Source organism: Eretmochelys imbricata, chromosome 13 (genome assembly GCF_965152235.1).
Source record: "Eretmochelys imbricata isolate rEreImb1 chromosome 13, rEreImb1.hap1, whole genome shotgun sequence".
In the NCBI taxonomy this organism is placed as follows: domain Eukaryota; kingdom Metazoa; phylum Chordata; order Testudines; family Cheloniidae; genus Eretmochelys; species Eretmochelys imbricata.
The window spans coordinates 31,818,518-31,831,799 of NC_135584.1; the positions used below are offsets into that span (position 1 = coordinate 31,818,518).

The 13,282-nt window shown below is 44.0% G+C and overlaps 1 protein-coding gene across 1 annotated transcript in view; it reads right to left on the reverse strand.

Moving 5' to 3' along the window:
* Positions 1-1,783: 1,783 nt before the first annotated feature.
* The window catches only part of UQCC1 (ubiquinol-cytochrome c reductase complex assembly factor 1), a 94,730-nt gene continuing 83,231 nt past the window's right edge, over positions 1,784-13,282 (reverse strand). Inside the window, exons 8-10 of the mRNA XM_077831869.1 lie at positions 12,931-13,008; positions 11,170-11,283; positions 1,784-3,125 (exon numbers count right to left, since the gene is read on the reverse strand). Coding sequence (XP_077687995.1) covers positions 2,991-3,125; positions 11,170-11,283; positions 12,931-13,008 — 327 coding nt within the window. The 3' untranslated portion in view covers positions 1,784-2,990. The remainder of the gene's footprint in view (positions 3,126-11,169; positions 11,284-12,930; positions 13,009-13,282) is intronic.

A 13,282-nucleotide genomic window follows, 5' to 3' on the forward strand; every position in this document is an offset into this window, starting at 1 on the left:
AGAAGCCAAAAGGGAAAACTACACCCTGAAAACAGTCCTGGCCCAGGCTGAAGCAGCAGAACCTTTGGGGAATTGGGTGGAAGGTCACAGCAAGCTCATGAGTGCATGGAGCTTTTTGCTCTGCATGCTTGTCAGATCTATGAGAGCTGAGTCTTTTAATAGAAGAGACAGAGGTTTTATTTTTTTTGAGAAACTGTTCCATGCGCTTGTCCATCTATGTTCATAATGGAGGTGGCATCTTCCATCATAACAACGCTCTTTCTGGTGAGCCTGGATGCAAAGATATATTGCAAATATGGTGTGTGTGTGTCCTATTGGAGCTTATACATCTGAGAATAAGGGAGGTTAAGGGATCTCCTATGCTCAAAGAAAAAGCCACTCCACATCCTTTATCCGCAGAGAATCCAGGGCTGGAAAGACAAGTTCCTCCCCTGCCCAGTTCCAGCCCTTGTGCGTTCTCTTTAGTTCTGATAGTGCTCATAATTTATATGAGTATGTATCTGTCCTATCTGCCCAATCTTATCTGCTCCATCCACTCCTTTCCTCACCTATACATCCTCACTGTTGGCTCACTCTGCAGTGACAGAACATACGGGGGCATTTCTTGAACCAGGGAAGCTGTCATGGCCGCCAATCTTCCAGTTCCCATATCCTTGGAAGGTACACACGTGTATGCTCCCAAATGAATCTGTGGCACTCCCATACCTGTGGCCTGGAAGGCACCATGGTCTCTGTAGACTCTCCATTCCTATGGTGGGAAGGGCTAAAGTAAGGGTCCTGTGGACTCCACATATTCACAGTATCAGACGGAATGTGATCCCACACCTGCAGCCCCACTGCATAAAAGGCATGATGGACTCTGGTCTGTAGGTCTTGCATATCTGTGGTATGGCAAGGTCTGTGGCCCCATTCCTGTGTCCACTAGGTTCCTATGGCATGAGTAGTGCCATGCTTTTAGTCCTGTGTTTTCGTGGCCTGGGAGACACAACAGGTACTAAAGCATGAGTCAAGGTTTAAATGACATAGCAGGAAAGGGGTTAAAGTTTAAATGACTATTTTGTTTATGAATTAATGTAGGTAGTTTTGAGCCAAAATATCTACCATTAATTTTTCCATCTATTCCAGGAGCAGTAAGATACACACAGTAAAGTTTATTTTGGTACTTGGTATACTTCACTCCCATTAAAAATAAATTAATCAGCAAATTCCTACACGGCTAAGCCTTCTTTTACGTAAATACAACACAGCTGTAATGAATTACAAGGTGTTATTATCTCACACATACTGCATAATACTTCACACATAAGAGGTTTCTCTCCTTAGCTCAGCTTGCAACAAAAGCATCTTAAATAAACTGAGAGAAAGTTGTTTGGTTTGTAATGTTTTTACAGAAGTGGGATATACCTCACACATATAAGGTTTCTTTACATGACTCATTTTATAACAACTTAAACTGAGGAAGTTTGCTTTTGAAAAAACTAACAAAATTACTTTATATATCTATGTGAACACACACACACACAGAAAAACTCACTCGTAGTTGCTCCCTAAACAAAGGCTAAGAAGCATTTGCCCGTGTTTCGGAGATCATGTTCTGGATCCCATTTGTCACTGACAGGAAAGGTGATGTCTAACACTGATGCAAATTGCCTAGAAAAGTTGGCACTAGGAGCAGGAACATCCACAGTCCAGGGCAGCTACAGAAGACATCAGACTTTACACCAGAAATAAGAACATTTGTGGCATGTTAGAGTGATCACACATTAAAGATGACTCATCTATATATTTGGTGAATTGGTTTATTAGGACTATATCCTGACATGACAGGGCACCATTCGTCTCATTCTCAGCAAAGGCATTACAAAGTACACAAAACTAGTACAGTTCTATTACTTGGTCACATGGTTTCCTATGAAGATTTTGTACACGAGAGAAATAAAACCAGTTTCAGTCACTGAACTAGAAACCCCATGTTGACCTTTAGTTTGTGCAATAAAGTCCTACTTTCTGTTGATTTATTTGGTGCACGTTTTCATTTAATTATTCTTTAGGGGTAACTGTTGCCTGCTTAACTATTTAAAATGTTAACTAAAAAAGGTCTTGAACCTCTTCTTTTGGGCAGAGCATAGTTTTATCCCATCGAGAACATGAATAGACCATTCAGATGTTACTCTACTGCAGCAATCACTAGAGCACAGCTCTAGAAAGAATATAAGCATATCAGGAAGATACAGCTACTTTGAAACAATAAGTTCTCTAAAGTGGCTTTTAGCCATAACCCCCCCATGGCCCTGTCCCCTCCCTCTCTAGCTGGCTAGTACCCAAGGAGGTTAGCAAGGACTGTGAACATGCCTGGCCCTGGCTCCAGCTCCTTGCACCTACCTCTCCTTGTGCATCTGTGCAAGAGGCCAGTCACAGTCTGACCCTGAACTGGGCTTTGATCTTGAAATGATTTTTGATTTTCTCAGCCAATTCCCAAGCATTTTAATGCAAAAATACACTATATCCCCCAAAGCCAGGATAGAGGTATATCAACACTGAGAACACACAGAACTCAGCCTTGTGCTTAGCAACTTTTCATGGCGCAGAAAGTAATGTCATTGTATCTGTGTGAAGCAGCTCCCCTCTTGCCAATTAAAGAGCAGAGAACCCTGTTCTTGAGGTACCTATCACTTTTGGGAAGATATTTGGTTTTCAAAAGATGGACGCTGTCTCTCAGAACCTACCTACAGGGTCAACTTTATACTTCTGCAACAGCCAGGCATTCCTCAACTGAGCTAGCAGCATCTAATCCTAGACAGAATATTCAAAAGAGTACTGCTGTCAGGTTTACCAACATGTAAATCAATATAAAAAAGGCTATTTATTTTAACATATTCTTTCAACGGCAAATATTTATTCCTTCCCTTCTTGGGTACCCCACAGAATGAGATAACCTCACTTTTAGGTACAAGCTGATTTAACACATTGTTCATTGACTGATGAAGGTCTCAGAGTCCTTCATCATTATACGTTGGGGGAGTTGGCCTCAGGATGCTTTGGGCATTACTCTCCACAAGAGGGCGCCAAGTCACTTCACCAGCCAGTAGCAGGTCCTCTCCATTTATAGCATCCAGGTACTGCATCTGAAATTCACAAGGAAATAATGTATTTCTGACTTGAACTCATTGGAAGAAATAAAGATAGCCTGAAGATCTCCCCCGACAATTCCAAACTCACCAAGAGTTCATGTAAGTAGCATGTTTTGAAGAAAGGAAGTAGAACTGTGGGATTGTTTTGAATCTTTAGCACTGAGTAGAAGAGGACTAGAAGGAAGGGGTAAATGGCTGAAAGTGCTTCTCAAAGGGGCTAGAAGACAAAGAGCTATAGAAGGTTTGAGTCTAACAAAAGGTCTTCTAATGCCTGAAATAAAATGGTCTCTGAAAATCCTGACAGTGGGGCAAAGAAGAGGGCAGTGTGCTGAGGAAACTTTGGCCTGTAACCAGTGTATTGGACCAGTCCCACAAGCTTGAAAAATGAAGTGGAGAGGTACTTAATCCACAGCTGGCTGAGACTGTCCTGGTGAGTGATATGAATAAAGAAGTGAGACTATTCATTTCTACCTATACAAAAAAACCACTATCCCAAGTACTAAGTGCCTCTACCACCAATCTTAAATGACTGCTGCTGTTATTGGTAGTGCCTGAAGATCTGTACACACACAGTAGGAGACAGCTCCTATCCCCAAAGGTTTATATGAAAACACAAGACAAGCTATGGGTTGGAGGAAGGAAGCACTACCCCCGCAACGTAGATGAAGAACTGGGGCCCAGTGCCCTGCTCAAGGTCACACAGGCAGGATGTGGCAGAGCCAGGAACTGAACCCAGATCTCATGAATCTCAGCCTTAGCCACAAGACCAGACTTCACATAAGCTAAAAAATTCACAGCTCCTCTTCCCCCAGAACCAAAAAGAACCAGTGATAACAGCAAATAAAACAGTTCTCACCTGGCCCTGCAAAAAGCTGTCTTTACCATCAGACTGGGTAAAAAGATGGGCTTTGCACCTGCCATAAAGGTAATCACATTTGGTCCATTTTGGACCAAGGAGGTGGGGAAGAGGGAGTAAATTCTGAAGTTAAGGGTCCCTCATGGAGAAAGCCCTGTCAGCAACTCCCTCTCTTCTGCCAAGGGGGCTCCAGCTCAGTTGCTTCTCCTGCCTACAAGCTGTGGCAGTACAGTACGGGGAGGGAGGTGTCCCTTGAGTAGGCATGTCTCAGGCTATTTAGAGCTTTCATGGTAAAACCACCACCTTACCCTGTACCCAGCAGTCAATGCAGATCTGGGACCACTGGTGTCATGTTTTTTCTGGTGAGATGCACTACTTGCTAAGCCATGCAGGCTGCACCAGCTTCAATTTCCAAGCTAATTTAAGGTGAGGTCCCATGCAGGGCACATTGCCATCTTGAGGTGACAACGGAATGAATTAACATAACCCAGCCCACATCCAAAATAAATAGCCACAGTCTCCTGGCCTGACATAAATTGAGAAAAGCCGCTTGATCACTGCAGCTCTGTGACGGTCTAACAGCAGCTAGGAATCCCGTAATACCCCCAGACTACAAATTCCAGTAACAAATGGTAGACACGTGTCTCACGAAGAGGGGTGGAGATAATCCTTGCCACGTTTTACAGATTATAAAACCAGAAGGGACCATTGTGATCATCTAGTCTGACTTCCTGCGTTAACACAGGCCAGAGCACATTCCTGAATTAATTCCTGTTTGAACTACAGCATATATTTTAGAAAAACATCCAATCTTGATTTTAAAATAGACAGTGATGGAGAATCCACCACCATGCTTGATAAATTGTTCCAATGGTTAATTACTGTTCCTGTTTAAAAATTACACCTCATTTCCAGTCTGAATTTGTCAAATTTCAACTTCCAGCCATTGGATCTTGTTATACCTTTGTCTGCTGTACTGAAGAGCTCATTGTCAAATATTTATTCCATGTGTAGGTACTTATACACTGTGATCCATAACCTCCTCTTTGTTAAGCTAAATAGATGGAGTTCCTTGAGTCTATCACTATAAGAAGTTTTTCCATCCTTTAATCAGTCTCATAGCTCTTCTCTGAATCCTGTCCAGCTTATCAACATCCTTTTTGAACTGTAGTCACCAAAACTAAACCCAGTATTCCAGCAGCAGTCACACCACTGCCTTCTTCCTTCTCCTACTCAAGATTCTGATGTATGCATCCAAGGATCAAATTAGCCCCTTTGGTCACAGCTTTGCACTAGGATTTCATGTTCAGCTGATTATCCAGCATGACCCTCACCCCAAGTATTTTTCAGAGTCACTGCTTCTCAAGATAGAGTCACCCATTCTGTAAGTGTGGCCTATACTCTTTGTTCCTGGGTGTATAACTTTACATCTGGCTGTATTAAAGTGCATATTGTTTGCTTGTGCCCAGTTTACCAAGTAATCCAGATCACTCTGAATCAATGACCTGTCCTTTTTATTATTTACCACTCCCCCAGGTTTTGGTATTATCTGCAAACTTTATCAGGAATGATTTTGCATTTACTTCCAGGTCATTGATTAAAATGTTAAATAGCATAGGGCCAAGACCCGATCCCTGCTAGAAACACACTTGCTTGATGATTCCTCATTTACAATTACATTCTGAGACCGGTCAATTAGCCAGTTTTAATACATTTAGTGTGTCACATTAATTTGTATTGTTCTAGATTTTTAAGCATCATTTTGAATGGTATAAAGTCAAGTGCCTTTCAGCAGTCTAAGTATATTACACTATTACTGTTATCTTTATCAACCAAATGTAATCTCATTAAAAAAAAATTATATCAAGGTAGTTTGACAGGGTATATTTTCCATAAATCCATGTTGATTGACAATTATATTATCTTCCTTTAATTCTTTATTAATTGAGTCCTGTATCAGCTGTTCTATTATTTTGCCTGGGATTGATGTCAGGCTGACAGGCCTATAATTACCCCTTTTGAATACTGGCACAACATTAGCTTTTTTCTAGTCTTCTAGAACTTCCTCAGTGTTCTTAGAATCATAGAATATCAGGGTTGGAAGGGACCTCAGGAGGTCATCTAGTCCAACCCCCTGCTCAAAGCAGGACCAATCCCCAATTTTTGCCCCAGTTCCCTAAATGGCCCCTTCAAGGATTGAACTCACAACTCTGGGTTTAGCAGGCCAATGCTCAAACCACTGAGCTATCCCTCCCCCCAAGACTTGTTGATTTTCAATATTAACCATCCAATGAGCCCCTCCGCCAGCTCTTTTAAAACTCTTGTATGCAAATAGGTAAATGGAAATGCAACATGCATTTGCCAAAGTTAGATCATGCCAGATTAACCCAATATCCTTCTTTGAGAAGAAAACTGATTTTTTAGATGGGGGACATGCAGTCAATCTTGTACACTTCGACTTCAGTAAAGCATTGGACATGGTATGGGAAATTATTAATAAAATTAGAGAAGATGGTGATTAGTACAAGAATTTTAAGGTGGGTAAGGAACTGATTAATGAGCAGAAGGCTGGACTGGAGGGAGGTTAGTAATGGAGTTCCTCAAGGATCGATCTTGGGACTGATCCTATTTAATATTAATGACCTTGGCACAAAAAGTAGGAGTGTGCTAATGAGATTTGCTGATGATACAAAGTTGGGAGGCACCATTCATACAGAGGAGGATCAGAATATTAAACAGGAAGAACTGGAAGCTGAAGTAAAAGAAATGAGATTAAATTTAATAGTACAAAGTACAAGGTCATGCACATAGGATCTAAAAATAAAAACTTTTGCTATAAAGTGGGGGCTCATCAGCTGAAGTGACAGAGGAGGAGAGAGACCTGTGTGTATAAGCTGATCACAGAATGACTATGAGCACCAAATGTGATGCGACTATGAAAAAGGCAAATGTGTTCCTAGAATGTATCAGGGAGGCATTTCCACCAGACAGAGAGAAGTATTAACGTCATTGTACAAGGCACTAGTAAGACCTCATTTGGAATACTGTGTACAATTCTGGTCACCCATGTTCCAGTAAAACTATTTCAAGAGTCAAACAGGTGCAGAGAAGAGCTATTAGGATGATCAGGGGAATGGAGGGTCTCTAAGGGTCTTACCGTCGCTAAATGAAGGTATTGTTTCGGTTAGTTCTCTAGTTTTTATACAAGGGTGACGTACCTCAATGGGTAGGTCCTAGGGATCAAGGAAGGAGGGAAACAGGAGAAGCAAAGAGAGGGAGTTTGCCTGGGGAAAGTTCCCACAGAGTTTTTGCCTTTCAGGCTTCTGTGAGCAGTAAATACAACATCTGAAGAGACTCTAAGGAGGAAGGCAATATGGATAGTAAGCTATCAGCTGTTGTGACCTGCACAGGATGTGCCATGTTTTTCTTTCTTCCAGAGAATAGAAGCGACTTCGTCTGTACGAAGTGCAAGCTGGTCTCTGTATTGAAAGAGAAGGTTAAAGGGCTAGAGACCCAAGTATCAACCCCGCATTGCATCAGAGAAAATGAAGACTTTCTGGACAGACGTCAGCGTTTGGTACTGCAGGCACAGCATGATGAAGAATCAGAGAGGGCAGTTCAGAATGGGGAATAAAACTAGCAGCACGTGACTTCCAGAAGAAGAAAGAGGAGAACCCATGTACCCCCAGTGCAGATACAGGTAAAAAACTGTTTTCAGGCTTTCTGCACAGGTACTATGGTGGAGAATGGTTTGGAAGAGCCATCTGACGGAAGGGATGAGAAGGAGACATCATCGACCGAAAGGAATGGGATGCACTGTCCTAGAGATGGGGGTTCTACGACCACCACTCCCAAGAGGAGGAGATGGGTGGTGGTGGTCGGGGACTCCCTCCTAAGGGGGACAGAGACATCCATCTGCCATTCAGACCGGGAAACTCGAGAAGTGTGCTGCTTGCTTGGTGCTAGAATTCAGGATGTGACAGCGTGTCTGCCGAGACTGATCAAGTCCTTGGACCACTATCCCTTCCTACTTCTCCATGTTGGCACCAGTGATACTGACAAGAATGACCTAGAGCGGGTCACTGCAGACTATCTGGCTCTGGGAACAAGGATAAAGGAGTTTGAGGTGCAAGTCGTGTTCTCGTCCATCCTCCCTGTTGAAGGAAAAGGCCCAGGTAGGGACCATCGAATTGTGGAGGTAAATGTGTGGTTGCCCAGGTGGTGTTGGAGAGAGGGCTTTGGATTCTTTGACCATGGGATGTTCCCGGAAGAAGGATTCCTAGGAAGAGATGGGATCCACCTAAGGAAGAGAGGAAAGAGCATCTTTGCAGGCAGGCTTGCTAACCTAATGAGGAGGGCTTTAAACTAGGCTTGCCGGGGGATGGAGACCTAAGCCCTGAGGTAAGTGGGGAAGGAGGATACTGGGAGGAAACACAAGGAGGAGGGTGCAACAGAGGAGGCCGCCTGATTCATACTGAGAAAGTAGGGCAATCGGCTAGTTATCTTAGGTGCCTGTACACGAACACAAGAAGCCTGGGAAACAAGCAGGAAGAATTGGAAGTCCTGGCACAGTCAAGGAACTATGATGTGACTGGAATAACAGAGACTTGGTGGGGTAACTCACATGACTGGAGCACTGTCATGGATGGGTATAAACTGTTCAGGAAGGAAAGGTGGGAGAGAAAAGGTGGAAGAGTTGCACTGCATGTAAGAGAGCAGTTTGACTGCTCAGAGCTCCAGTATGAAACTGGAGAAAAGCCTGTTGAGAGACTTTGAGTTAAGTTTAGAGGCAAGATCAACACGAGTGATGTCATGGTGGGAATCTGCTATAGACTGCTAGACTAGGAGGATGAGGTAGATGAGGCTTTCTATGGACAACTAACAGAAGTTTCCAGATAACAGGCCCTGGTTCTCATGGGAGACTTCAATCACCCTGATATCTGCTGGGAGAGCAATACAGCAATGCACAGAAAATCCAGGAAGTTTTTGGGGAGTGTTGGGTACAACTTCCTGGTGCAAGTGCTGGAGGAATCAACTAGGGGCTGTGCTCCTCTTGACCTGCTGCTCACAAACAGGGAAGAATTGGTAGGGGAAATAGAAGCGTGTGGCAACCTGGGCAGCAGTGACCAGTGATGGTTGAGTTCAGGATCTTGACAAAAGGAAGAAAGGAAAGCAGCAGAATACGGACCCTGGACTTCAGAAAGACTTTCACTCCCTCAGGAAACTGATGGGCAGGATCCCCTGGGAGGCTAATATGAGGGGGAAAGGAGTCAAGGAAAGCTGGCTGTATTTTAAAGAAGCCTGATTGAGGGCGCAGGAACAAACCATCCCGATGTGCAGAAAGAATAGCAAATATCGCAGGCTACCAGCTTGGCTTAACAGAAAAAACAGAGCTTAAACACAAAAAGGAAGCTTACAAGAAGTGGAAACTTGGACAGATGACTAGGGAGGAGTACAAAAGTATTGCTTGAACATGCAGGGGTGTCATCAGGAAGGTTAAAGCACAATGGAGTTGCAGCTAGCAAGGGATGTGAAAGGTAACAAGAGGGGTTTCTACAGGTATGTTAGCAACAAGAAGGTCAGGGAAAGTGTGGGCCCCTTACTGAATGGGGGAGGCAACCTAGTGACAGATGATGTGGAAAAAGCTGAAGTACGCTATGCTTTTTTTGTCTCAGTCTTCACAGACAATGTCAGCTCCCAGACTGCTGCACTGGGCAGCACAATATGGGGAGGAGGTGAGCAGGTGAAAGAACAGGTTAAGGACTATTTAGAAAGGCTGGACTTGCACAAGTCCAAGGGGCCGGAAAAGAAGAGTGAGGGGGGATTTGATAGCAGCCTTCAACTACCTAAAGGGGGGTTCCAAAGAGAATGGAGCCTGGCTGTTCTCAGTGGTGGCAGATGACAGAATGAGGAGCAATGGTCTCAAGTTGCAGTGGGGGAGGTCTAGGTTGGATATTAGGAAAAACTATTTCACTAGGAGCGTGATGAAGCACTGGAATGGGTTACCTAGGGATGTGGTGGAATCTCCATCCTTAGAGGTTTTTAAGGCCCAGCTTGACAGAGCCCTGGCTGGGATGATGTCGTTGGGGTTGGTCCTGCTTTGAGCAGAGGGTTGGACTAGATGACCTCCTGAGGTCTCTTCCAACCCTAATTTTCTATGATTCTCTGAAAGTGGATCTTCCTCAAAATGAGAGGGATAAACTGCAATGCTTACTCTGCTCCTGGTGGTCTCAACCTTCCTGAAAAGAGTGAGAAGCTGTGGTGGGCTTCAGAAGGCTCTTTGTGTCAACAGCATTTTATGCCCATTTAAAACTGAAAGTAGCTATGGCAAGGACAACTTGCCATAACAGTGGAAGGGAATCTTTGTAAAAAAAAGTCTATATGGTCACTCACTTCTGAAAATATGCTGGAGCGTTTCATGGACTTCTGGAGATTAGGGGCAGCAGGAGCAGCTACAGCAGCAATTCTGCCTGCTGTGCTTTCTGTCCTTATGGTTTCCACCCTGCCTGTGTGAAACATATGTATCGGCAAGTCACATGTGTCATGAATTGGTGAAATGTGGAAACCTGTATTTTGGTGTGCCACACCATAATTCATGGATTATTATGTCTTTTAAGTACAAACAATGTTTTAAAAGCTGATTTCTCATTACGAGCAGCTGTATGTGTAGTAAAGCCCAGAGTGTTTCAGATTTCTTGTAAAATGGGTCCAAAAACGTGAGACAATCTCGTGAGAAATATGGAAAGAGATTATTCTGGATCTCTTATTATTCTTTCAGTCTCAATCCATTTTTATCAAACCACCATGAACAACTGAAATACCAGCCAAAGTTCACATCCTTAATTCCATTATTTTGCCACTTGTATAGGTGTTTTAGAAACTAAAGGTTTAAAATTCCTGCTAAACTGAAAACCTCTACCTCAACCTTAACTCTGAAGCTGTGACCAACTCCAGCATAAGAAAGCAAATCTTCCAGGGAGAGACCCAAGGCACCAAGCTCCAGTAGAGGGACGGGATTAAGACATTGTCACTGGGGAGGGAAACTGGAACAGGATTTTATGAAACTCTTGGTCAATCTCATTTCTGTAATCAGCCCTGTGCAATGTTGTTTGGTAAGCAAGCAATACAAAGTTTACTTTCCTAGGAACAGTAAGAGAGGCTCTGCTCTGAACTACTGCCCACCTGCTTGCGCACATACTCCACTAGCAGTTCCAGCTGCTTGGGGTCCTCACAGTGCTTGTTGAAAAAGTTTCTCCAAAGGGCTGCTGCCAGTACATGGTCATCAGACAAAATCCCCTAAAAAAAGGAGCGAGAGAGAAGGATTGGACACTGTTCACGGCGAGAATGTAAACAACAAGCAGAAAACCTGAGTGATATTTAACTACCTGTTGTCTGACCAGATCTTTTCAGTTTATTACACATCTCTTACAGCCCCATGCTGTTGGAGTTGCAGTCTCTTTTTCGCATCTTTTTCACATTCCGAGCGTTGAGTCCAACACAGCTAAAATATACACTGCAATATACACCACACATCTGCCTCTCCCTGAGGCTTGTGTAGCGTCTCAACACAACAGTCCAAAAGAAATGGCTGGATGAGTGGATTCTGGAGAAAACACGCGTTGGTAAACCAGTTTTCTCTCTCTTTGGATCACTGGCGCGAAGCCTTACTCCTTATGAGACTAGAGACCATTGCTGCACAGTATGGGGGGGGCGGGGGGAGCGTGATAACTTTTGGCAAGGACAGGAGCTAAAGGGCATATAACATAACTGTTGCAGAGAAGGCCACTAAGGTGCTGCTGTTCACCTCAGCCTGTGATGCAAGACCACAGGGTAATTCCATGACATTTAGGCTTATCTGGATTTTTTTAGTTAATTTTCACTGACAGATGTCTTTGCTGGATTCAGATCTGTAACACTTCTTTGTCTGTGTTCGTCATAACCTCTGCTGTCTGTCTAGATTATATGGTGACCATCCCTGCAACATCTGAATGCCTGTCCTCTGCTGAGTGCTCCCATCAGGCGTGCATTAGGCAAAAATTACCTTAACATTAAAGACCAATATTTGCCTTGATCTTGAAGCATCCTGCTGCCCAATACGTTGTGAAACTCACTGTTTATAAGGCAAACAGCAAAATAAAAAACTAAAGTAAATGATTATGTGAATGAGTACAGCACCTGCAGTGACATCAGTTCAGGCAAAAGAAATAACACACTTTGCCCTTAACGTAGTGCCTTCGGAGAGTCACACAGCCCTTACACACATCAGGGCATTTTTACCCTTCTGGGTCATTAGACAGGCTCGATAAATAGCATATCCACTGTACATCTGGATCAGCTAAGGCACTGAGGGGGGAAGTGACTTGCACAAGGTTAGACAGTAAGTCTGTGGCAGAGCCAAGAAGAGAACCTAGACCTCCTGCCACTCAGGCTATGGCTACACTAGAGAGCGGTGCAGCTGCACTGATGCAAGTTCTCTGTATAGCTGCTCTAAGCTGTCGACTTAATTAATCCACCCCCAACGAGCAGCAGTAGCTATGTCAGCGGGAGAAACTCTCCTGCTGACAGTGCTGTCCACACTGGCACTTAGGTCGGTGTAATTTATGTCACTTGTGGAGGTGGGGTGGCTTATTCACACCCCTGAGCAACACAACTTTTACTGACATACGTGGCAGCGTAGACATAGCCTCAGTTGTGTGCCTCAGCCAGCAGACCATGCTGTCTCTCCTAGAAGGGCTCTCATTAGTCAGGTTTCAAAGGTCAAACCGATCACAACAGCTGCGTCAGGAAGAATTCTGTCCCCGTTGCGCTCTGATGTGTAGTCTGGGTGTTTTACTCCTTCCTGTGAAGCACCCAGCTTTCAGCGCCACTGGAGAAAACAGTGCACTAGACGGTCTATGCCGTCTGCCACCTGGTCTGTAGGCAGGGTCGACTGTATGCTCTTACCTCATCATATCCAAATATAGCTGCATAGAAATTTTCTGTCATGCTTCTCATACTTTCTTTTAGAGTAACAGAATCAATCTGAAAAATAAAATAACAACATAATTTGTACAGGTCCTGAGAGATGGGAGCAGTGAGAGCAGTGCGGTCCGTGGGGGTCGGGGCAGAGGGAAGGTGAGAGCAGTGTGGGTCGTGGGGTGGGAGGAGATAGAGCAGTGCAGTCTGTGAGGGGCGGGATTGGGGTGTGAGCAGTGTGGTTCATGTAGGCTGCGGGGTGGAGAGGTATATGCATTAGAAGCTAGCACGGACTTTGTAGAAATGAAAACTATCATAAGTATCTGCCCTGTGTGCTCAG